Source organism: Eleutherodactylus coqui, chromosome 5 (genome assembly GCF_035609145.1).
Source record: "Eleutherodactylus coqui strain aEleCoq1 chromosome 5, aEleCoq1.hap1, whole genome shotgun sequence".
In the NCBI taxonomy this organism is placed as follows: domain Eukaryota; kingdom Metazoa; phylum Chordata; class Amphibia; order Anura; family Eleutherodactylidae; genus Eleutherodactylus; species Eleutherodactylus coqui.
The window spans coordinates 100,299,206-100,325,947 of NC_089841.1; the positions used below are offsets into that span (position 1 = coordinate 100,299,206).

General features: G+C 40.0%; 1 protein-coding gene across 1 annotated transcript in view; it reads left to right on the top strand.

Moving 5' to 3' along the window:
* The window catches only part of VCAN (versican), a 108,858-nt gene that overhangs the window by 32,203 nt on the left and 49,913 nt on the right, over positions 1–26,742 (top strand). The window contains exons 3-7 of the mRNA XM_066602961.1: positions 2,563–2,940; positions 3,275–3,449; positions 7,400–7,527; positions 14,309–14,596; positions 19,988–22,447. Coding sequence (XP_066459058.1) covers positions 2,563–2,940; positions 3,275–3,449; positions 7,400–7,527; positions 14,309–14,596; positions 19,988–22,447 — 3,429 coding nt within the window. The remainder of the gene's footprint in view (positions 1–2,562; positions 2,941–3,274; positions 3,450–7,399; positions 7,528–14,308; positions 14,597–19,987; positions 22,448–26,742) is intronic.

The window sequence follows — 26,742 nt, forward strand, 5'->3', positions numbered from 1 at the left end:
ATTTGACAAGTGTGTGATTGGGGGCAATCACTTCTGATACACTTACATTGCATCATTGCATTCTGTATGAGCAGAAGAACGTTCTTAACACTTGTCTTAAGTTCTTAATACAAGTAAAATTGAGGAAAATTCCCTCCCCTCCCGCCTTTTTTCCTCTCCTACTCTCCTTTTCCCCACAGTCTGAGAAAAATTGTAAATTTTCTATTGTAAGTTACATTCAAGCTTTTTGTACAAGCTGTATCAGCAATGTGTCTTATAACGAAATGCCTGTACGCTAGTTATCTCAATGAAAAAAGAACATACAAAAAAATTTCAGAAAAATTAAGAATTAGGGAAACTTCTATACTAAAATGTTGAGCACATCACACCACACAATGTAGCATGCAATAATGATGTTACATCCGCTGGGCGCATTATAGCGCTGCGCCTCAGTGTGGGTGCAAGATTGTGTCCATTTAAAACTGCAAACACACATGTAGTAAAACCAAGGACCAATTGCACCTCTCTAGGCAAAGATGGAAGGACCCCTGTCCCCTACTTATCAGGGAAAGTGGGGAACCCTGCCTAAGAGCGGGGTAATCGTCCTGATAAGGTCGGCCCCACTGTCTTCATCTAGGACCTAGCTATCCCTGATCAGGAACCTAGAGAGATGCACTAAACACAGGACCCAACACCATTCACACACATTGAACACAGAACATGACAGTTCACACCCCATGTCTAGCCACCTGCACAGACATACAGAACAAATCACTGTTCACACTAACACATATAGGTTATGTAAACCACATAGAACAAGAAAGCACATAAAGCACATGTCTGCTCACCTGCACAGACATACAAAATACGTCACTGTTAACACCAACATAAAGAGTAACACAAACCATACAGACATACCACACACGTCACTGTTCACACCAATATACCACATATAACAGTAACCCCACGCAGAGCTCACATGCATACAGATGGTAAACCAGAGCTAGTCCAAGTGTCCTCACACCAAGGCAATAGAGAGTCAGCCACCGTGCTGACATAGGGAACAGTGTCAGGCATCACCCATCTGACACACACACAAAACATAAAACACCTGTCAAAGGAAAGGGAAGAGGGGGGTCTGCATATGATACAGGCAAGGACTACAGGTGTCCAGACTGTCTTCAGGGGGGGAGAGAAGGACACTACAGACTAGCATGCAAACACCAGCTCTGAGTGGGATTAGCACAGAGATACAATGAAGCACTAAAATAACCAGCAATCTCTCACAAGAATTTGCTGGTATTTATCTGCAGCAGACGAGGGGGATTGGCTGGTGGTGAATACCACACCCAGCCAGCTCAATGAACCGCTCGCTACCTGTGAAGGTGTGCACAAGGAAACCAGTAGAACCACAGGTCCCACACATACAACCTTAACAAATGGGTAAGCTAAACAGCTTGCACTAGTGTGGAAAGTACACTAGTACACTGTTTGCTTACTTGAAAATATTTTTTTTTAATCTAAGTCAAGAAGAAGTAACTTGACTTATCTGTACCTAAGTTAAATTATACTGTATGTGATGACTCCAGAGTTCGTTAAATGTAAAAGCCCTTTTACACGCAACGATTATCACTTAAAATTCGTCCACATGGTCGAAAAAGAGCGATAATCATTGCATTTAAACACAGGCATCATGCACTTTTAGTTTGAACGATGGATTATAGTTCCGCATAAAATTTATTGTTCATCAGCTGAAAAACTGAGCAAATACATTCCATTTGAATGCATGTTGCTCATCATTCAAAAAACTGCAGGATACACAGTGTGCTGGTTGTGTTTTGCATACATAATAAGTAGACTGTGTACTCTGCAGGGAGAAGAATAATGGAATCTGCAGACAAATGTTTACACAGCTGGGCGAGTGTTTAAACACACACCCAGCTTAAGAGCCAACTCCTGGAGGGAAAAGAAAATGATTAAAGTGCCTTTTACATGCAAATGAAGATGATTAAAGTGTTAATGGTCATTAAAGCCATTAACACTTTGTGGAAATACATCACTTAAGGCCCCTTTACATGGGTCGATTAACGTCTGGTGGCTCAGGCCCCTGCCCTCCTGCAGGGTTTTGAGCGATTATCCCCTGTAAAAGCATGCAGAAACTGAATGACTGAGTGAGAATCGTCCAGTTGCTTGGTTTTAAGCATGCTTAAAATCCTAAACGACCATCGTTCAGTGTAAAGAGCAACCGTTCAGTACTGAACGGCCACTGTTTACAGTGAATGGAGAGGGGAGGGGGAGAGTGAGGAGAGAACTCTCCCTCAGCCGCCCTGCCTCCTTGCTGGCTGCGCTGTGAGTGATCCAGCGATACTCGCTCCTGTGTAACAGTACGGGAGGGAGTATACACATCATTTGCCCGTCACTTTTTATGTGTAAAAGGGCCTTAAATCTTTCAATCTTTTGACCGTTTGAAAGATTATCTTTGCATATAAAAGGACATTAAGTGACAACATCACTAATCACAAAATATAAGTATTTATTATACTGGATTCTTATATAACTTATCTTTTTCTTATCTTTTTTTAGTTCAAGTGGAAAAAAGCGCTCCTGTCAAAGGAACATTGTCCGGGAGAGTGACATTACCATGCTTCTTTTCAACAATACCTACGCTACCACCGAGTTATAATATTACTAATGAATTTTTGAGGATAAAATGGACTAAAATTGAGAAAAGTCGAGATGGAAAAGATCCAAAGGAAACTACAGTTTTAGTTGCCCAAAGCGGTGGAATTAAAATTGGCCAAAATTATAGGGGTAGAGTTTCTGTACCTAGTCATCCAGAAGACATTGGCGATGCATCGTTAACAATGGTCAAACTTCGTGCTAGTGATGGTGGTACTTACCGCTGTGAGGTGCTCTTTGGAATCGAAGATACTCAAGACACCATCTCTTTAGATGTTTCAGGTGAGACTTGCACTTATAATAAAATAAACACCCTACAATGATCAATAAATTTATAGTCCACATATACTCATAGCCACTTATATCCATCATGCATTGCTCATCTTGGATTTTGCTAACAAGTTATTGAAATATTTTATCCTACACAAGAGTATTATATATTAACTTAAACTCATAAAGCACCGTGGATTAGTAAAACTTGCACATTTTGCATTTGGAGCCATATAATTTACATTTTAAACTTCATTGTAGCATATATAATATTCTGAAGCCATAAACATATCAAATTCTAGTTGATGTTAAAGTGTATTGATCATCTTATCTTTTCATTTTGTAGGAGTTGTTTTTCACTATAGGGCATCGGTAGACAAATACATCTTAAATTTTCAAGGTGCCCAAAAGGCTTGCATTGATAATGGTGCCCAAATCGCAACACCTGGACAAATGAGAGCGGCCTACGAGGATGGATTTGAGCAGTGTGATGCTGGCTGGCTGTCTGATCAATCTGTTAGGTAAACCTCTTAGTCAATGTTACTACTTTTTATTTTCAATGATATATTACAGATTTTTTGTCTGGTGAACTCAATATTTAGCTTGTAAGGAGGAAAATAAAACTAAAGGGGCATTTATTAAGACTGATGTTTCATGCACTGGTCTTAATCTGAATCCTTGAATAGGAGTAGATTTATACCATAATTTCTGGCATAAATTGTAGTATATCTGTCAAGCCCTGAATGGCTTTATACTACTGCTAAGCTTTGTCCACTTTTTGTGAAAGTGATGAGTGGGGCATAGAAGTGCAAAAAGTAGTAATTTTCAAGCAAAAAAGTGCTCCAAAAATTGCGACCTCTTTTTGCACAGGAAAACCGGAGCAAGCGCTTTAGTAAATTCCTTCAAAGCATTTTGAGGAAATTTAGAGGCCTAGAACATGTTGTTTGGTAATAATGTAGATACGACCTGTTACACGTGCTGCTGGGATCTGTAGTTCTAAGCTTCCTGGCAGCAAAGTTCTCACAGGGTTAATTGATTGAGCTGGCTTTGTGTAGTACTTCCTGCCAGCTCAATCAATTAACCCTGTGAGGGCTGTGCTGCTAGGAAGCTTAGAACTACAGATCCCAGCAGCCCACATAACACGACCCTTGTGTTTGAGATCTAGAATCCTGTATGTCAACCAATACGTAGTATTTAAATGGGTTATTCTATCTCTATCTCCCTCTGTTAAAAGAGTTCCCTGAAAATATACTGATCACTGCTTGTCCTACTAATGGGACCCACAACGAGCAACTGTAATCTATGTAGGAGCCTGGCATCAAGGGTTTATTTTCCCAGCAGTATCACAGAGTAAATGAAGCATTACTTAAACCCCAATGAAATAAATTCATTTTCTGTTTAATGTACCGACAGTCCCGGGTCTTTGCTTTCTGTAGGCACTCTGCTCTGGCCAAGTGATTGGATTCCTGATATAGCAGCTACCATCTATTACCATACCTCAAAATGCCCCAGTAGGGTATTAGAGAGTAGGGTTTCCTAAAGAAAGTGAACCCCTTAAGCAATCCATTTATTTATCAGAGGCTTACATACAATGTATCACAAAGAAAATGTCACAACATGAAAAGAAAATATGACTCCCATGAAGATTTTGTCACAGCCGTATGCAATTTCCAAGTATGTTCAGTCAAACAAGTTATGCAAATTAATAGTTTGGTACTAAAACTGTAATCTGATAGCATGATACAATGGGAAAACCAGGGTGTGAAGGTAGCATTGGAGACGCCAAGCCCACGGAAACTGCTTTGTATCGTTATTTTGGTGTCTGGGTAAGGGTGCATTCCCACGAACGTATATCGGCTCGGTTTTCACGCCGAGCCGATATACGTCGTCCTCATGTGCACGGGGGGGGGGGGGGGGGGGAGGATGGATGAGCCAGGAGCAGGAACTGAGCTCCCACCCCCTCTCTGCCTCCTCCCTGCCCCTCTGCACTATTTGCAATGGGGATAGCCGGAATGGGGGTGGGGCTAATTCTCGGAACTTAGCCCGCCCCGTCCCACCTCCTTTCATTGCAAATAGTTTAGAGGGGCGGAGAGAAGGCAGAGAGGGGGCAGGAGCTCAGTTCCTGCTCCTGGCTCTTCCATCCTCCGCCCCCCCGCACATGAGGACGACGTATATCGGCTCGGCGTGAAAACCGAGCCGATATACGTTCGTGTGAATGCACCCTAAAGCTTAAAGGGGTATCCAATTTAAGGTAACATGCTTCATAAGGCAATGACATAATTTTACAATATAAAGTTATAACTTGTTTTACAAAGCTGCAGAGATATTGCTTTATCCGCGGCACCCCCTTCCCCCATCCCAGTCAGGCATGCTCAGTGCATTCAAATACTGTAATGATGACACAAATTGTACGGTTGTGAATGCGCACTTAACAGTAATTGGCAATGGGGCATTGTGGGGGATGTAGTTATGGCGGTCATTTTAAATAACAATGTAGAAATCTGAGGCTGGCTGGAAAGCAGTGGAGCAACTCAGCAAAAAAAGTATTGGAGTTTAGTTTGACGATTTAGATGGGCGTTTGGAATAATGGCAATAAGTAGAAACATTAGGAATATTATCAAAGTTTCACCCAGTCTCCTGAAATACCCCTTTAAGGAATGAAGATGCCCATAAGACGTTGTTGAGAGCCATTTCATCAAACAGATGAGTTTACTAAAGGTTTCAGAAGACTGGATGATGAAAGCTTGCAGTCAAGCCAGCCATTGTGAAGAATTCCCCTTCCACTGCACCATCGTTCTTAAAACTTACAGTGGCACTTGGTGTGATGAATAGCACAATGTGGTTTTCAGCGATGTATGCAGATTCTTTCACAGCAAAGATGATCGCTAAGCAAGGGTCTGGAGGCGATGTAGCAATGGGGCTGATAATTCCCCCATTTCAGCACATCGCCAATCATTAACATGGAATTGTGATTTGGGATGTCATCAGCATCAACGGCTGATCACCTCTTCTCTGCATCAAAGGCACATTGATGGCACACTGTTACGTTGATGACATGTTGTAGCCTGTCACACTACCATATCTTTGGGTCATAATCAATGTCATTTCTAGCCATCCCACATGGTGCATGCTTTACAATATGTCCAGGTAATTCCTCGGCCATTACAATCCAATCAAGAATTTGTGGGACACGATTGTATGTCAAGTGAATGCGCTCCTACAGTCTCGTCATGCAAATAAACTGTGGACAATAGCCAATACCATATGGTTGCCAGTACCCCACGGCACTCATTAAATTGATGCCATGTCACATTAAGGTCTCCTTTCTAGTGGCGAGAAAATTGGTCGATTTTCTTGCGTTACGAGAGGGAATGAAAGCGCATGATTATGAAACCAATGAATTCGAATGGTTTCATTCTCATTTGCGATGTTTTCACACCTGCAATGCTGCATGAAAACAAAATTGCTGCATCTCCTATCTTTCTGCGATATCGCCCATTGTTACCAATAGGACCGGTGGCAGCAGTGCCAGCCCCATTGACAGCAATGGGAGAAGATCGCAATCTCCTGTTATACCTGTGACAGCTGCAGCAGGGGATACCTTCATCCAGAGGTTTCCCTCTGCTTTTAATGGGGCCAGCAGAACATCACAATCTTCTGCTGTGTCAGCAGCGGTAGAGGATTCCTTCATCCCCGCAGGGAGTCACCTTGTCACTGAAGACTGTGACATCAGCGGCAGGGTGTTTAGTGAAAAGGGGACTCCCCATGGGAATGAAGGAATTCCCTGCTGCTGCTGTCACAACAGAGACGGGAGATCGTGATGCTCTCCCATTGCCTTCAATGGGGCTGGAACTGCCGGGAACCTCCACGGTGATTCAAGGCTGTTTTCACATGAAAACATCTCACATCCAGGGGTTCCACATGCATTGTGAGGGCGACATCGGGTGTGAATCACGGCCTGATATCTCTCTCGCCAGTGTGCAGGAGCCCTTAATGACTTTATTGTCCAACACGGTGACTCTTACTTACTGATCATCCTCCAACATTACTTACTGATCATCTTGTTTATTGGCCACAGGAGATGTGTAATTGTTGGAAATTACATTTAATTCTTTATCTGTGTATTGAGCTTGGTCTCATTTTGAGCATTTCTTCATGATGTGGCATTTTCTCTGTGAGGCAGTGCATAAGGGTGCTACAGATGACATTGCGTTATCCTCTTTGGAAATAGTCAATATACTTTGCATATGTTCATTTTATTCTAACACGGTAGCTGACAGTCTAGCTCTTTGTCAAGCGCTTGCAGACTTTGGCTGCGGATATACGTTTGGTCACTTTGAGGTTGTTGTTACTGTTTGATCTGCTTACAGTTGTGTATTATAGGGTAAGAGAATACAAACGAATGTAATGCTGATGACAGCCAGTAACTAAGAAGTAAAAATAATATTATCCTGTTGCTGTTTTCTTTAAGGTATCCAATCCGTAATCCAAGAGCTGGCTGTTATGGTGACAAAAAAGGGAAAGAGGGAATACGAACCTATGGAAGGCGTCCAGCTGAGGAGAAGTATGATGTATACTGTTTTGTGGATGAACCAACTGGTGAGATTCTAAAATCTTTGCTTTATTTTAAAGACTACAGTGATATGAAGGTCAGGAAGCCTCGCGTTTCAGTGCATTACATTTATGTTGAGTAAAAAACAACATTTGACCCAACCCTATAGTTATGTGGTCAGTTAGGTTTCAATTTAAGCAGACTGTGGAGGTAGTGGATTTAGAAAACACTATTAAAGTTTGATGCTTTATATAGTTCATTGTCTATGGGGGCTGTTGATATTTTTAATGTTTTTTTTTTTAAATAATTGATATCTAATAGGAGCTTCTTAGTGGGTATGCCAAAATCAGCTCTGTGGACCCTTGCCACTTGCATGATGAAGAAGAGTATTTCTACCGAAAATTCTTGTGGTCTTCTAATTATGTATGGCATGATTTGACATGTAGTTAAAAGGGCTTATGGAGTATAAAAAACATGGCTGCTTTCCTCTAGAAACAGCTCCTCTCTTGTCCATAGGCTGTGTCTGGTACTGCACCTCAGTTTCATTGAATTGAAAAAACTGAGCTGTAGCAACAGCAGCAAACACAACCCCTTTAACATAGAAACGTAGAAAGCGGAAGCAGAAAAAGACCACGTGGTCCATGTAGTCTGCCTTTTTATTTTTATTTGTCTCTTAGGATAGATAGATGGTTATCCCATGCATGCTTGAATTCAATAAATGTTGATTTTCTAAAAGGGGGCTAAATATTCTTGACATAATCAGCTATATTAATAGCCTCCACTCATTTCTACCTTCATCATTGATGCTTTCAGGTGCCCACACACCTTCAATAGCTGTTGGCGGAATGCTTTTTCAGCTGAGAACTTATTTTTCCCCTTTCCCCATGCAAATGAATACTCAGTTTAGTGGAACTTTTATGCGATTTCAATGGACAGAGAGAGTAAGCCACTGACTGACACCTCTAGTGGGGATTTATCTTTAGGGAGAACAAAAGGATCATGCATTGAAATTCAACTTGCCTGGTCCTCCTATCCCCTGGGTTTGGATAACGTTTCCCTAATATGGGGTCTTTAGAATTGGAATCTAGGGCGACTAATCAAATAATGCTATGGTAGTGCTAGGTGTTTTTAACTACATCATGGGGACTAATTTTTAAAAAGGTTTACGATGGCCGTATATGACCAAACTGTTTGAGAATCTGGTTGAGAATATTGTGCTATGTTGGAGCATAAAGTGCTTCGAATGATGGAGAATACCCACTATTACTCAAGGAGACTTTATTTAACATGCTAGCAAGTCTCCTTGTGATTGCTTCAAGGATGGACAGATATTTCACTGTCTATGAAGAGTCAATACTTTTATGACAACCTTTATATTTAAGGGTTCTGTTTGGGTGGATTTTTACAGACAAATCTTCTGTTCATTAATAATGATGAGCGAGCATACTTGCTAAGAGCAATTGCTCGAGCGAGCATTGCCCTTAGCGAGTACCTGCCTGCTCGATAGACAAGGTCGGGGGGGGGGGGGGGGCAGGGGCGGACAGGGAGCTGCGGGGAGGAACGGAGGGGAGATCTCTCTCTCCCCCCCGCTCCCCTCTGCTGACAGCTGCTACTCACAGCTCCCCCACGCCGGCACCCGAACCTTGCCTCTCGAGCGGGCAGGTACTCGCTAAGGGCAATGCTCGCTCGAGCAATTGCCCTTAGCGAGTATGCTCGCTCATCTCTATTCATTAACAAGCACCGACTGACAATGTAGCATGTTCATCGGTGCTGTTAAGTTGCCTTTACATAGGCAAAAGATTGATAATATGGGATCAAACAATTAGTATGATTGATTGTCCCCACACAGATTATGACACATTGTCTCTTTACATGGGGATATGTGCCGCCAATGAGTGAACATTTTTATGCCTTCCTAAAGGATCTGATCAGTCAACCTAAAACATTATTTGCGTTATCATCAGCTGATCATGGACATATTCACTGGACCAGTGATCAGGCCAACGAATGTTTGTGCCCAATCGTTGGCTCATGAAGAAGAGCCTTTACATGGGAATAAACTGCCTGTAATTAGTGGCGATTGATGATATAGGAAATCAGTCACAGCTAGTTTACCGTAGTTTCATGTTCATATAACAATGACTGTTAGGGTTTTATATGAATGAATTTGTGTAATTCTTTGCCCTCCCTCTTCTTATCCCCTTTACATTATGGTCAGTAGCATTTCCCTGTGTACACAATGGGATGTGCTGCTGATGAATGATACTTTTTAAGCCTACATAAAGGATTTTATCAACCACAAATGAGCATTTTAGCCTTTTTCGTTAAACTGCTCTACATGTTTATACTGAACAATAGTCAGGAAAAGGCGTTTGTATTAGCGAACAATCATTTGGGCCTTCATTCTCCATGTAAATGGCCCTTAAATTAGGAATTTTTCTCCTTAGGATGCACAGCTACAAATTAGCACATTATTTTAGATAACGCTTGCTGGCATCATAGGATTCATCTTGACAATTAATACTGGCCGTTAACGCAGATCGTCTAAAAATAAATGCTTCTTTGCTAATGTATAAGGTCAAGTAAGGTTGTACAGCTAAAATCCCCAATAAAAATAAAAAAGACCTTGGGAAGCTGGCAGAACGCTGCAGGGTTCATATTACATTTCACAGACAAAAGCTAAAAGCTAGTCTTAAAAAAATACATATATGAATCTGTTGCTGTAGATGTAACACAGCATATCTTTTGTAATATTTAAGGGCATTATAATAATATGGTCTATAGTCATGTGCTAACAGAACCAGCATTCAGGACAAATAGTCTTAAACTCTGTTTTAAAGGGGTATTCTGGGCCTTTAATCAGTAGTTGATCAACAGGGATTCACTGCTTGGGATCTGCGTCGATTAGCTGATACTCCAGCTTGCAGCTGGGTCAAATGTCGTCATCGGTAGTCAGAGCCGAAAATGCAATAGATTGTTTCACTCCCATTCAGAGTAATGGCAGAGGTGCCTCCTATTACACTTTCGGCTGCTGATTGTGGTCAGTGTCAGAAGTGTGATAGAAGGCATAGCTCCCATTGATTTCAGTTGGAATGAAGCCACCTATCACACTTCTGGCCGTGATCACAGATGATGATATCCAACCCCGCTGTACTGACAGTGGGCAGGAGGAACAGCTGCTTCGCAGGAATCCAGAATAGTGGACCCCCATCGGTCAACTATTGATGACCTGTTCTGAAGATAGGTTATCTTATCAGTAGTAAAAACTCCTTTAATCTTCCATCAGCCAACAGAAAGTTATGGTTAAGTGATTTTGTGCCTAAAGTGATTATCCAGACCCAAAAAACATGCTTAGGGTGATGGCAAAAGGTAATGTCATACTCACCTCTTCCGATCCCCAGGCCTTACTATTCCACTGCTGTCTGGTTCCTCACTGCTTTCACCTTCCTTCTGCAATGGGAATGATAGGGACGTGTGACTATTGCAGTTGAATAGCATCCGAAGTGAGACGATGATTGACTGCAGCAATCACATGTCCCTGGTATGGCTGACATCATGACTGTGGCATTGTTTTCAATGGGAAACCTTTTGCCGGCCCCATGGAAAACAATCGGCGATGCTTTTTGAGGGAACACCCAAAGATAGGGTATGTCGCTCATGTGTATGCCCCCTTCAAAAGAATGGTGTTCATATTCGTGCTAACTTGTGTGTCTTGCAATGCACAAATCTTGCACGATTTTCTCGGCCGTGTGGAAGCGGCCTAACTATTCATCTCCATAGATTACATAGAGCAAACAAACACAAACCCTGTGCAGTCTTCTTCTGCAGCCATATTGCTTTACAGCTGACCCCTGCTACACCCTAAGCAACCAAACACATATAGAATAGAATAAGATAGAAGGGACCGCCAAAAAGAATCTGGGACATAAAATTGGGGCATAACCACCAGAGTATCATCAACTAAAGACGTGTCCTTCCTTATTTTTCCTTTTGGCTTATTATGTCCGGATATGTTGCCATAAGATGTCTATCCTATTGAATTGGTGCCATTAGAAATTACAGTCCTTAAAATAATTTGAGCTAAGCTCAGGGTGGGCACATCTTTACTTGCACTCATTCCTTTATGACTCGAGCCTAGTGAAGTTGCAAAGGTCTTATATTACAAATGCTGGTCACAAGTTTAACTAAAGGAAAATAAAAGTTGCTTGGAAACTTGCAGTAAGCCTATAAACTGCAAGGCATGTTGAGATTTTGCAAGCCGTCTATTTAATATTCTCCTGGCATCATAAAACGCATGCATATATGCTTGGGGATAAATAAAGTGGCAAACTAAACAGGTGGGATAATATTAATAAGGAAACATGAAAGCAAAATCTAACTGGGAGAACTTATGGACTCTTGAAGAACAGGCTAATAAGACAGTGTCTAGCGCTTTCCAGTGAGATGATTCTGAATCAGCCTTTGTCTGGGCCAGAAAGCCGGCCTCATAAGTCTAGTCTGTGGTATTTAACAGCCATAAAATAGGAACCGTACATAGTCAGGTGTTTTTCTTTCAACCCTAAAGTGCCTATACACAGAACAGGAAAATCCCGTCAATTCTTCTAGCGCTGACTTCAACCTGGATGGAAACGGCTGCCAAGGTTAACACACACTGCATTATTGTCTACAACATAAACGCTGTCATGGTTTCCATTTTCTGTTCTGCAGTGACAGAGTTACAAAATGAGCTTCTATGCGGCCTTCAAGCATTCTTGTATTATCCTCATTTTTTGGAGTTACTCATAGATCCAGCTATAAAAACAACTTTCTATATTTTCCTTTCACTGGCAGGGAGGAAACCATAATTCACCAATATCAAAGGCTTCTGTAACGGCGACTTTTTAACCTTTTTTTATTATTATCAAATGTGTTTAAAGTAAATGTGATACTAAGGGCCGATTTACACGCAAAATCTATGCGTGCAGTACTCAGAGAATAGAACCCATTGATTTCAATTGGCTCGTTCACATTTCCGCATTTTGCGTATACATTTTGGTCGCAGAAATAAAAAAATTCAGCATACTCTAATTTTAGCCATTTTATTCGGTGCATCGTTGTCTGCTACGTGCAAAAGAACATGTCTTGCGTGCGCAAAAAGTACAGTATAGTACACTAATGCGTGTGCAAAGAAACTCTACACTCGCACATGCGCAAATGCATAAACGCTCATGTGAATCTGGCTTAGAGCTCATGCCCACGATCATGTTTTCACAGCGTATCAAGTGTGCATTGCACGGACGTGGAATATGCGGTGGGTGGAGTCAATGGACTTTCATTGATCTATGCACACTGGCGTGTAAAGACTGCGTATTCATAGGCCCATTTAGACACAACAATTATCGCTCAAAAGATGGTGCTCAAGCGACTTTTGAGCGATAATCGTTGTGTCATTTACAGCGAAAGATGATCGCCCAAGATGAGCGATCACCTTGCGCTGCCAGCGGAGGATGCAGAAGACAAGCGGGGTGTCTCCGCTTATCTTCTGCATCCAGTTGTTTCCCGCTCCGAGTGTCCGGCTGTTAAGTGAAGAGTGCCGTGGAGTGAAGTGCACCAAATTTATTAAGATGCACACACCTTTGAATATATTTGGAGCATATCTGTCCAGTCCATGAACCAGACTATGAGCAATTGTAGAGTTCCACTATAAATTGGGCTGCCTTCACATCTGCACTAAAGCTCGGTTCGGAGACTCTTTCGCAAATTTGGCACAAAATACTGGAAGAAATAGTTCTGACAGTGAAATGGCGGGTGGCTGAGCGGAGACCAAACTGACCTGTTGTAGTCACTGGGTTCTGCTCGGCGATGTTAAGTTCCATCATCAGACACAACTGTTCGACCGCGGGGGTTCCCCTTGCCTGCTTCTCGATTAGAGCAGGAAAATGGAATCCTCGCTGCAAATGTGAAGGCAACATTACTCTACTTTTTGGTGTAAATTACAAGAAATATGATAGACATGGGTGGATACACCCCTTTTTATAAGCACCATCCACTATTAGAGATATGTCGAGCAGGGATGCAAAGAGGACATGGAAAAATCACAAATTTGTGCAAACATTATAACTTTTTAACTCAAGAATTCTGGCTCAACTAGTTAAAAAAATACATCTCAAAAAGTGACAGACGGGTATAGAGTGAGAGAGGGCCTGGGTGCAACCGCATCCCCTGCATCCCCTATAGTTACGCCAATGCTTTTGAGTAAATCTATTACATATTGAACTTAGAAGAGGCAATTCTTGTTTTATCGTGATACATAGCGCCTTAACACAATAAGATTGGTAAGACACCAAAGCTGGTTCTTTAATGATCACTGTTTTCCTACTACTTCTTTTTGTCGAAATCTTCATTTCACTGGAGGAAGGTGTAGCCTGGTATTTACACATGAGCGCACCACTCACAGCTACCAAAAGGTCCTGGAGAAAATCCTTCACAAGTAAAATACCTCATTGTTTTTGTGTTTGTGTGGCGGGGATGTGGTTGCTTTTAGCAGTGGTTTCTTCAAAGATTAAAGCTCTGACTTGGAATTGAAAGAGAAAGAATCAACTGACTTTTGGTTCCTGTTCTAACTTTCTAAGATTATTTAGATTACCTTGGGAACCAGCCTTACTTATGTGCCAAATCTGTCATAGTCTAGAACTATTGTATATATGAGTTAGAGCTGGTATAAGGAAACAGACCTTCTTAATTATTCTTATATTTTACGATTCCATCTTATTGGCTCTGTTATTTGAATGTAAATTCTGGTTATCAGGTGACCCAATAATGTGATAATTAATTCTGTATTTTTTTCAGGTGATTTCTTTCACTTGCCCAAAAAGATGACATTCGAAGACGCTAAAAAAGCTTGCGAGCAGAAGAATGCAGTCATAGCCAAAGTTGGTGACATGTTTGCTGCATGGCGGAAAGGCTTTGATCAATGTGATTATGGCTGGCTTGCAGATGGTAGTGTCCGTTACCCAGTATCTTTCGCAAGGCCACAGTGTGGAGGTGGACTCCTTGGGGTGAGGACTAAATTTCGCTTTGAAAACCAAACATACTTCCCTCGGCCACAAGAAAAATATACTGCATATTGTGTTCAAAGTAAGTACAGATATATAACAAGTACTAATAATGCTTCGCTGTAATATTGTTCTGACCATAGTAATTCAGGATACATAAATCATAGTGAAAATTGTCCAGTGCAGTGCATGGTGATAGAGCTTTATTATATCATTAGTGTCCATGCAAGAAGGCCAGGAACTTCTTCCATGTTTCCTTATTGTTACAAAAACAGAAAAGTGAACAAAAGTCAAATATTACAGTACTTGTACCTGGCTGATGTAGTTATTATGAAGTCAACACATCAGGGCACAGCCATTCTCATATTACTGTAGCACATTTACAGCCATAGGTGTGGAAGCTACATACAAGGAAGCCATGGAGACCAGATGATGTTCAATGACTGTATGTTATTGCACTCATTAATGCACAGGGGCGTATTTGCATTGTGGAATCCAGAGTGGGCATCCGCCTTCGGATTCCGCAGCAAGTATTGCCTATAGACATATAGAAAATCGCTTTTCCATGTCCACGAGCGGAAATCAATAGCGATTTTTTTACTCACGGAGGGAAAGTCGCAGCATGTTCTATGTCCATGTATTCCGCGTGGACAGCTTCCATTGAAGTCAATGGAAGCCATCCGATCGCAGCTGTTACTATGGAATCTGCACCATCACCTAGCAATAGCGGTGCGTCATCTGTACTGCGCATGTGCATCAGCGCAATGACGGCACATTGGTAGCACAGATGAGAAAAAATCTAGACAGGTACACAGGGTTTCGCAGGGGTCACCGGCCGGGCACCATATCAGATTCCACTGTGGGACCCCACATGCGGATTCGATGCGGCTATGTGCATTCTGTCTAAAAGAAACAAATAATCTTGTAGATGTGATACCTTTTAATGGCTAACAAAAGGAAATTATATTACAGCAGGCTTTTGAAGCTAATTAGGCCTCTGTATCAGGCTAGCCTAATGAAGAAAGTTAACTTAAAAGTTTGCAAAAGCCTGATGAACTGGCCTAAGTAGACTCGAAATCTTGTTGTAACATCTTGTACTTTTATTAGCCATTAAACGGTATCATATCTACAAGATTATTTGTTTCTCTTACTGAGAACAATCCCATTTTGCTCCGCTAACATGATACCAAACTTTCTAATTTTTACATCAAGACTGACATGTTTCAGACCTCATAGCGGCATTACATCATTGGAAATATACTCAAAGCCAAAGCTAATCATTCCCCAAATCAAATAAATGTCTAGAAATCTAGTGCCTCCTCTTCTGATGCGATGTTCTCCTTCCATGTAAGTTTTTCCATGAAGAATATAAAACCTATAAGTTGGCAGTACGTGTATATATGTGAGGAATAAGCCTGCAAACCACATGGACAATCAGCAATTGTTTGTGTCAGACATGCATTTTGGTCTATAGGTCACCTCGATGCTCCTCACATGTTACCAGTTACTCTTTGACTTTAAAGCATCTTGTACTTACTGAAATGTTTACTTGGAGCATGAAAGTTCTTACACGGTGTAAAGAATGAGTGTTATAAAAAAAGGCTTATTTTTGCTTCTTACACATTTTTTAATAATAGGTTACTGCAAAATTGGAACGATGTTCGAACACACTTTTGTCACAAAATATACATTAGCAATACATAAGCCCTGCGATCCAGATGTTACAAGAAAGATGACGTCACCTTTTGCAGCTGTTAACAGTAAAAACCTTCTACTCTTCCCATGGCAATAAATGAATCCCTCTGACCTTTAATATTAGTGTTCCAAATTTTCTTCAGCTGAAATGTTAGTAACAGAAACCAATACAAAAAGCATTGTCAAGGAATTCTCATATTTGGGTCAAGTGCAAGGATATTTTAAGCTATCTATCAAATCACTTGGATAATTGTTCTACATCTTTCTATCCTTTTTCTTGTATCCACATATAAGTAACACACATTTAACTAATTAGAGTGAAGTACTTTAACCATTTATCTCCTACATGCCAATCTGTCCATATATATAAAGTATCTAGGATGGGCCAACCTATAAAATGGTTGGAATAATAACAGCTTTGAGCTGCTCCTTTAAGAATAAGAAATAGTAAAATAATATATCTGAGAAACATTAGGTATTATGTTGGCAATACATATTGCATAAACAGAAAATAATGTGGATTTTCCATAAATGCCTGTTTGTCCTTGCCTATTGGTCAGGACTGTGCAAAGAGCAGAGGAAATGATTTCTGTTTTTCATGTGATCACAGGATACTATATATACAACTCATAAGCTTTTTGATCCTGATGTAAAATATGTAACATGGCCCCTCAACCATCTCATGCCACTTATTGTACTGGTGTTCAGTAATATACATGGAAGAGAATGGATCTCATAACAAAGATCTAAATGGGCGTCCATAATTGTATTGGGTTCTGCCACCCTGGAGACAAGAGTCTAGTATATGCTTCTCCCTCTACACTCATATTCATGATACCTACTGCCAATATATTATCTCCTGCATAGGCACCAGATTGGTTATCTGCCAATATATTGAATGATGGCAAATTAAAATGACTAAATATAACAAAAAATACCAAAATATATGGTCCATGAGGCACACAAATCCCTAGCATTAGTCAAGGGAGTCAATATACCACCACTTGCTATGGCTTTTCCTCCACTTGTATATGATAGCATAACTTAAGCAAAGATCTCATGTATCATATTTTATATTATCTTATAAAAGACATCATGATTGTGCCAAGTCAGCGGGTGGGCATTGTAATATCATTTGGCATAGTATTGACTAAGGGGACTTTTGCACAGGCAGAAAGTCTCCTGAGTAATCACTTGAAAGAGACATTTTTGGACGACTGTCATCCCACGTACACACATGACCCAACAAGGCAAGTGAGAATCACTCACTTGTTGGAGTTGCTTGGCTTTTAGCTCACCTAAACCAAGCAACTCTCAGCCCATATAAATAGGCAGTCATTCATCTATGAACGACTGCCTGCTTACTCTGAATGGAGGCAAATGGCAGGAAGCGCCTTCTGGGGAGCTTTACCTCCATTTAGTGAGTGATGATCGCTCCTGTTTGAAAACACAGGAGTTATAATTATTGGGATGACTGTCTATAATTACATAAGTATGTGCAGATGTAGCAGTTGTTAATATGACTGGTGCACCATGGTAACTCAGTTGATAGCGCTGTAATACATTATAGTTAAAGGGGTTTTCCCATAACTTAAAATTGCTGCATAACCCCTCTGTCCTTCCTGGTTACAGCTGGTCATATGACTGCTGCAGCCAATCACTGGCTATAGAAGGTCACTGCTGTGGCCAGCGATTGCCTGCAGCAGTCTCAAGTCCTGGTCAGCAGCAACCAGGAAGGACAGAGTGATTACAAAGAAATTTTAAGTCATGGGAAAACCCCTTTAAGTTATCATAGTACGCTAAATGTCAAGTTAACATTTGCTACATCGGTATGGGAAAAATGATGGTTCATTAAAACTTTCCTCATATGCACAGAGTTTGGCTCCTTGATACAAAGAAACTAATCAGTTTTTGTGCTTGAGTGTTACTTGAATGAATTACTTCCTGTCTGATAGATAAATGTGAGATCTGCCGAGAAGCCTTCACTGCAGATAATATATGTTACCCTTATCTGGGAACCAGCATCTGCAAATAATTTAAACATATCTCCTTTTTGATGTCTTGCACCATAAGGAATATACTCTGACTAAGCTCCGAGAAAAAGGGATTTTGTACTGTCCGGCCTCTAAATAAACATTTAGTACTTATTAGTGTGATTGAGTCAGGACTTGTGTTATTGTTGAAGATCTCAAATCAGATAAAAAATTGCCAGCAGACCATTTCTCCACAGACGATGTCTATAAAGGAGGATTTTTTTACAACTCTTTCTTGAGTCACTGTAACACACCCACATATTTTATAGTCTCGTAATCACCCAATGACATCACTCACATCTGGATTTCTGCAGGGAAACACTGACTAAAAAGGTGCATGGTGATAAGCAGTGTAGATTTATACAAGCATCGCCTAGAATTGATCAGATTTATAGATCTAAAAAGCTGTCAGATAAACTATGTTCCCAATGGAAGAAGTCATTTTATTTCACATCTGAGACCTTCCCTTGTTTCTAGTTTTGGCCCACACTGCACCTGCATGGCTGAATGAGGTGGTCGAGACTCATGGAAACTGCTATGTAGTTTCTGTAACTTTCATAGAAGTTAATGGGAGTTATGCTGTTTCAGAAACTCGTAGCTGTGTAAATAGTGTACCTTGCTATCCTGTTTGCATATCTCCCATTGACTTCTCTGAGAGTAAAAGAAGCAGACTAGTAAAGGCCGCCTGGCTGTTTCTGTAAGTTCCAGCCACTACATTCAGTCGGGGGCCAAAACAAGAAATAGGTGTGGGTCCCAGACATGGGACAATCATCTTTCAGACTTTTATGGCATATCCTGGGGATATGCCATGAAATTCACAGATGAGAATATGCCTTCAAGTTGGAACCAAGATCTTAAATACGTTGAACGAATATTTCAGGTGCTTAAAATTCGTTAAAAGTTAAGTCCAGGAAAAACTAAAAATTACAACCTTTATGGGGCTCTCTTTGGCCAAAAAGTTTGGTTTACCAGAATAGGATCAATCTGTTCATGATCCTCAGAAATGCTCCATAGAACAACAGTATATACTGTAGCATAATTGGAGGCTAATTTTCTAGACATCTGTAGAAGGAGCCAGCACTAAAGAAATCTAGTACTCAGTATAGCAGTTCATCCAATTGAGACGGTTGGCATACAAATTGAGATATAAAAAGAGAACAGAGAGAGGCAGAGAGAATGAGAGCGCACATTTGTGCACTGTGTAGTTTTAAGAGACTGCTTTCTAAGACATAATTGCATATTTGCTCAGTGACTATCAAACTGGTATTTTCTTACCAAGCATACTGCGTTGGAATTGTACGTTTTGCTGAAACCTGAAATAACATCCACAACATTTATGGTACAACTAATTTATAGTACCTTGCAAAAATAACCCAACAGAGATAGAGGTTGAAACAAAATAAGTCTATCTTTAAGCGGCACAGGTATTTGCCACATGATTTGAGACAATTTACAAGAACAGGAAATTGCAGTTTAAAACTATGAAATGCAGTATAAAAGTATAATTGTTTGGCAATAACTGCTGAGAATAAGGAAGCCATTGAATATTGTATATATTTTGAGTAATATTTTGGCAAGGGGCCTCAACAGGCTACTGAAACAACATAATAAAATCTGACTTTATTTCACATTTATTGTAAGACTTTCCACATTTTTTTATAGGAAATCCATAGCTGGAAAGTCATATATGATAAACAATATGATTCTGATTTGTGTTTAATGAAGTTTTTGTTTTGGATTTGCAGATAAAAATATCACAGAATCTGTTTCTGTCGAACTAATATTACCTACAGAAGCTACAACACAAAGTGCCATGAAGAAAACGGAAGTGCAGCCACTTCAATTTACACCAAAGCCCAGTATACCTATAACACAAGCAGATTTAAAAGAAACTGCTGTACAATATACTATACAAGTAAGCTCTGCGCCAGATGCTAGCAGTCAACCAACTAAATCATCAACAGACTCAAAAATAAGTCCACTACAAGAGCAAACAACAGTGCGTCATGAGGCTGTCAAGTCAGAACAAGCTGCAGTTCAACAGATGGATGATACAATTGCAAGGATAACCTCTCTTCCCCCATTAATTGTACATACGTCCATTCCAGAAGACACAGTAGAACCATCACAGAGTGCTATTGTAGAAAAAACTGAAAGTATCCAATCAACTGATACCACAAAAGATGTTTACCCACCATCTGAGCCAGGACGTGAGTCTGCTCCAGAAATCCATGTTGCAACATTGAAACCAGAAGATACTGCAGAAACGTTAAGCCCCATTACATTAACTAGAGAAGTCGTACACTTAAGTTCTGACTCTCCCAAAGAAACCATGGAAGCTAAAAGTGCGGAAATTATTCCAACTGTTATTTTTGCACATGAGACTACTGAGGAGAAAGATGAAATACCTGCTTCATCGACGATTACTTATTCTAGTAGTTCTGAATCCTTCAGTGTATCAGGGGTAATTTCAGAGCAGGTTATCTTGACCACAAGAGAACCATTGGCATCACAAGAACCTGAGGCTTCCAGTGTACAGCCTGAGGCAGATGTATTCACAGTGTTCAAACTTTCTCCGGACACAAGCAGACCATCCTCAGAAGTTATCACACAATCTTATGAAAAAGAACTGTCTCAAAGTCAAGTTACAAAAATACCAGATACAGCTACATCCTCAAAACAATACGTAGACTCAACAGATAAAACAGTAGAAGAGCCTGTATTGACTTCTAAATCAGAAAGTTCAACTGATCGAGGTTTAGCTTCAAAAGAGCAAGATTACATGACCAGCATGCCCAAAGAGGTTCTTACAGAAACTGAAAAACCATTACCAGTTGAGACAGTTGCTACTTCTTCATCAGATGTACCTGAAGCTACTGATAAAGCAAGAACTACGGATGAAGCAACATCCTCATTCCAATCACAAGATACTGTAACAGAAAGAGCTGCAACATCTTTTTCTCCATTTGATAAAACGCAAGGCTCTACAATAACTGAAGAGTCGAAAGTATCTATTTTGGAGAAAACAGAAGAACCAATTTCAGCAGCTCCAAAATACTTTACTACACGAGCAAGCTTAGAAAAAGATTTGGAAGATATAACTGTGACTCCTGAAGAAAAAGCAGAAGATACTACAACTGTTTTAACTGAAACAGTAACTGCACAAGAAATCCAGACTTCCAAAGTATCGAGTCAATATGAGCCACTACCGGAAAGTACAGAAACACTTCCTACTAAGCCTACAGCTGAAGTTTTACCAGAGTCATCAGTTACAAAAGAAAGTTTGGCTTCAACTCAACCACTAGACTTGTCTTCTGAAGGAAGTGGCCAAGTTCAAGAAAGAGAAACAGTAGCAACTATAACAGACCGAATCCAAGACGTTACAGAAGGGAAAGAAATTGCCACCGCTATCCCTACAGAGACACCATCTGAAGAGAAAACGTCACAAAGTCCAATGTCAGAAGAAGGAACAGAGTTGCCATCTGTAGATGTGACAGAGGACCAAAGGCAAGAGACAACTATTGTTCCTCCTATTCCATCAGATGTAGTCCAGCCTATTACAGATAAAGGTGAAACCACAGAGCCTTCCATCTCCATCAGTTCTGCTCTGGGATACAGTGTCACAACTAAAAAGGCTGTTATAGATTTGCAACCAGAAACTGAAGGGTCATCAGAGGTAGAAGACAAAAGTGTTGACAGTACACTAACAGCAACAGCTCTTCCATCCAGTCAATATATTACTGAATCTGTACTATTTTCATCAAAAACTCCCCTAGTCACAGAAGATTCTGATTCAAGTCACGCAGTAGTTTTAACAGATGCACCTTTATCTTCGGTGACTGATAAAATACCAAGTGCAGAAGAGGCAACTCATGTCTCTAAAGAGGCTGTAAGTCTGCATACAACATTATTACCTCCATCCATTAGTACTCAAAAACCAGTCTTGATTGATATGGAACCAGATGAAGACACTAGTAAAGGAACAATAGTGATCGATGAATCAGTTTCTCCCATGAAAACCACAACTGAATATGATATGACAAGTAAAAAGGCAGAGGGAGAAATTGATCCAGAGTTTCTCACAAGCACTCAAGACTCTTGTGAGGACTCCACAAGTGTGTCAACGACGGGATCTACTGAAGACGGCATTGAGAAACCTCAATCTATCAAAGTCATAATTGTTGATGTCCCTGAAAACTACACAGGTAGAATTTACCTTTTTATTTTTGGCTCAAAACTCAGGTTGCTTTATCTCAGTTATGGTTGAACAGTGCATTAACAGTTGTCTAAAAATGCTTTTTTTTGCTGCACAGTCTGTAAAGTACCATATTTTGGTTGGCCATATTAAAATGTAGAAAGCTATGGTTATTTATTAAACTGGTATTGAGGTCAACATCGATAGAACATGTGAATATTTGCTGATTCTTGATTTGTTTAACTTGAAGTATATATTTATAGCTTCATATTTCGGATGGTGTATGCAGGTGCATGTATTTCTTGGCAAGATAAATGATCCAAATTCTCAGCATGGTAGATATAGGTTTAATGCAGGTGTAAAAATTAGAGAAAAATAGGAGTCTTGGATGGCATACTTTTGCTTTGTATTGACATGGAGGTAATCTATGTATCTTGCATTGTACTGTGTACACTTGTGGTACTATGAGAATTTTATAGGGTGAGAAGTAGGATTTCTTGGAAGTGCTGATGTCCATGTAGTATGGAGTTATGCAAAGGACTTTTTGCTTTTGGAGAGAATAGCTCAGACATATACCATCCAACACACTATTCTTTGGAGTTTCTGAGGCTTTACTGTGTAGATGAGGCCTTAAAGGGGTATCGTATGGCCACCTGAGAGACTGGCAAAATAAATTGAGTGGCAGCACGCATGATCGGCCACCGCTCCATTCATTTCAACAGGAATGCTGAAAATACGCAAGGTTCAAGTGCTCAGCTATATATTTTTGGGATAGGACATAACTTAATCTTACCAGAATACTCCTTTAAGGACATTTTACATAGTCTGATAATCAAGCAAGAACATTCGCAACATTGTAGGTCACAACATTTGTATGCTTGATCATGAGGCTGTGTGAAGCTGCCCCTTATCAGCTGTGAACAGGCAAACGCTTGTTCACTAGCTGATCACATTTTTTGTGCGGCCAAAAAAAAATATTTGAATTGGGAATGTGCTTCTGCTTATGAAACTGTACAGGGCATAAACAATCATACATAAGATCTATATGTGATCGTTTGTACCTTATAATACTGAATCGGCCTGTGTGAAGGCCAATTAAACAACATCTCATTGATCAGTGCTTCTCATCAAGATGACCTCTCACAATGTACCGGGACCCATTGTGTGATTGTGGGCTGCAAGTAGAGTATTAGTTTAGAAAATTGTGCTGAACTGGTGCTTTTATTAGTGTTTAAGAATACATGTGCAGAGATTGCACTAGTGCTAAACATGTGATAGATAAGTGTATATTATCAGTCCATACAAGGCCTACCAAGTAATATCAGTTAGAAAGTCTATTTAAAGAGATTCTGTCACCAGGTTCATGAAGTTTTAGTTAGAGCTGAGCTCCAAGTCATGGAGGCAGGCTGTGCTGGCTTCTCCATGCCTGCATCAGGCAGGATGAGACCTCTCTTTCCCCCTTTTTGTGTATGAGGAGATAGTTATCTTTCTGCATGCTGCGGAGATGGGAAGTAGAAGCTGGTATGACCCACCTCCATGACTTCGAGTTTGGCTCTGAGTCAACGTTCAGGAATCTGAGACAGAATATCTTTTGCAGGTTTTCCCATAAATAACATGTATAGTGTATTTATTTGATATGAAATACATTTTTGATTGGCACTGTCTATTGGACCCCCAGTGATCCAACATTAAAGGGGTTATCCAACCTTTTTAAAATTGTTGGCCTATCCTCAGGATAGACTATCAATATCTGATTGGTGAAGACCCAGCATCCATTTACTTTAGTGGGAGAAGCCTGTAGTACTCGGTATTACCGCTATTAATAATATGGCATTCTACAGTACAAGCACAGTTGTCCTCAGATGTAAACATTGAAGAAGCTGTAGCGCCTTTAATCAGCTGATTGGTAGGGATCCCAAGCAGCGGACCCCGACCGATCACATTTTGATGGCCTATACTGAGGATAGGCCATCAAATTCAAAAGGTTGGTTAATCTCTTTAACGACATCAATGAAATATCAATGCCATTTGTGGGAAAACCCCTTTAAATCCTTCAATTGAGACTATAACAGGTGATGAACACAATAAGTAGCTGTTAAGGTGTAGAAAAGTTTTACAATGCTCCGAGTTATGTTATTGGCATGCTTCTACAGTCCTGGCATCTGAGGGGTATTTAGAAACTTGTCACTACTGGATTTTACTGACTCTCCCACAACAGAATAGATTTCAGTGGGATACTGGATTGGATTTACAGCTTAGACAAAAACGTTCATAAAACGGTGTGAATAGACCAATTCTTTTCTTTTCATCACAGTACTGAAAATGCTTAACAAGCCGAAATGTCTTTTATGAGATCACCCGTCTTCTTTCACAAGTTAGAGGGGTTGCATTTCGATAGTTTCACCATGTTTTAGCATCTTTTGTAGGCTTCCTTAGAGACTGGGATGCATTGCCATTATACAAAATAGAGTTCTTAGAATACATACACAATCTTTCTAATCTTTTGTTTGTTACCAAGGAAACACTTGATGTATTAATCAGTGATTACACACTTGAAGTATTCTTTAATGCCTTTTACGCCTTCTATAGAACCCATTATTGCTATAGTGCAATTGTCTTACCTAACTGGTGGCTAAGTGTCATTTATCAGCGCGGCTTTCTAGCCCACGATAAAGTGTACCCTATAGCTCAAGTACATAGAGATTTGTAAAATACTATTAATATTATTACATACATCTAGATTATTTATCTCGGACTAAAAGATGATCTCATTTTCTACTGTTTTCTTATTAATATTGCTGCGTTTTGCATTGGCAAATGTTTAAGTTTCTTAAGGGAAATCACAGTTAAGCTGCGCATAGACATAACTCACTTAGGGTCTATGTGGGCGTCAACGTGCCACCTTTCATCTCACTTTCCCACAGTAGTGCTGGTAGTTTTCATGCTTGAGATGCTTTGTTTAATATTCATGTCCAGGTGAGAACTCCGAGGTGAGTTTCTCAAAAGCAATTACAGCAAATCCTAACCATTAGCCTGGAGGATGGGAAATACAGATGTGAGCTTCCCTTTGAAATCAGAGATCAGTTGTTAGACAGCTTTGACTGCTGTTTACATTGAGTAACAGTTTACAGAAAGACATTATAATTTACGAGCTGTCATAGTTCAATGACTCTACTTCACTCTTTATATTTCACACTTTTTAAGTCAAAGTGCACAAAGAAAAGAAGTACTTGACTAAAAATACCAATAATTATGTATAGACAAGTTCTATATACAATTATTTTCCTACTGTTAAAGATCTTATAGAGCATTTTACAACAGAATTTTAACAGTAACATTTTATAGTATTTTTTATATTATATGCAACATGGATGTCATTTATCAGAACTACATAATAGTAAGATGGTCTTTTCAACTGGTGGAAGGGAAGTCTTCTTCTAGAAAGGTGTTGAGCATCAATGTTGCTAACAATGGTTGAGAACCATGTACTGAGTCACTATACCTTTTGTAAGTCTAAATGTCCCAACATGCAACATTTACACTTGCAGATGATGTCATCACTTAATTTATGATGTCATGATTGACCAATTTTTCTGCACTCACACTGGCCAATTATTATCATGATCACTTGGAAATTAACCAGCCCTTAAAATGATTCCCCATCTTGTTTCCTCACATCGCTTAAACCTGATTCAGACCAAGAGTCGTAAATATACAGCACTTGGTCCTGGGCTTTAAACCCATGCCATTGTAAATATACAGCTTGGGTTTAAAGCTCCTTAATTCTACATTCTAGCGCGGGCCTGTTGGGTGCTCAGATGTCCCCCAGAGGTCTTTTATGACATCATTGGAGATATGTAGGTTAAACAAATATATATAAAAATAAGTAAAAAAATATAGAAGAAAATACAAATGCTGTATATTAAAAAAGGAAAGAAAAAACCTGATCCAAGACAATCATAATCCCCCCCAAAAATAGGGATCCATTCCTATGCTTTGATTTACTAGTTTTAAAAATAAAACAAAAAATATATATTTTTAACTTTTTGTACAGATTGGCCCTAAGTGCCACTAAATAAAAAAAAGGAGGTGCCACTAAATAAAAAAAAGGAGAGGGGAAAATTGTTCAGTGAAAAAACGTATTGAAAAACAGTCCTGTATGTCACAAAATATGCATTAAAAATAATTTTGGTAGCTCAAGGAAATAAAATAAGGATATGAAATCACGAAAAAGTAGCTGGTCCTTTGGGACTGAAACACTCTGGTCATTAAAGGGTTAAAAGGAGCATGTCACTTTGAAAGTCT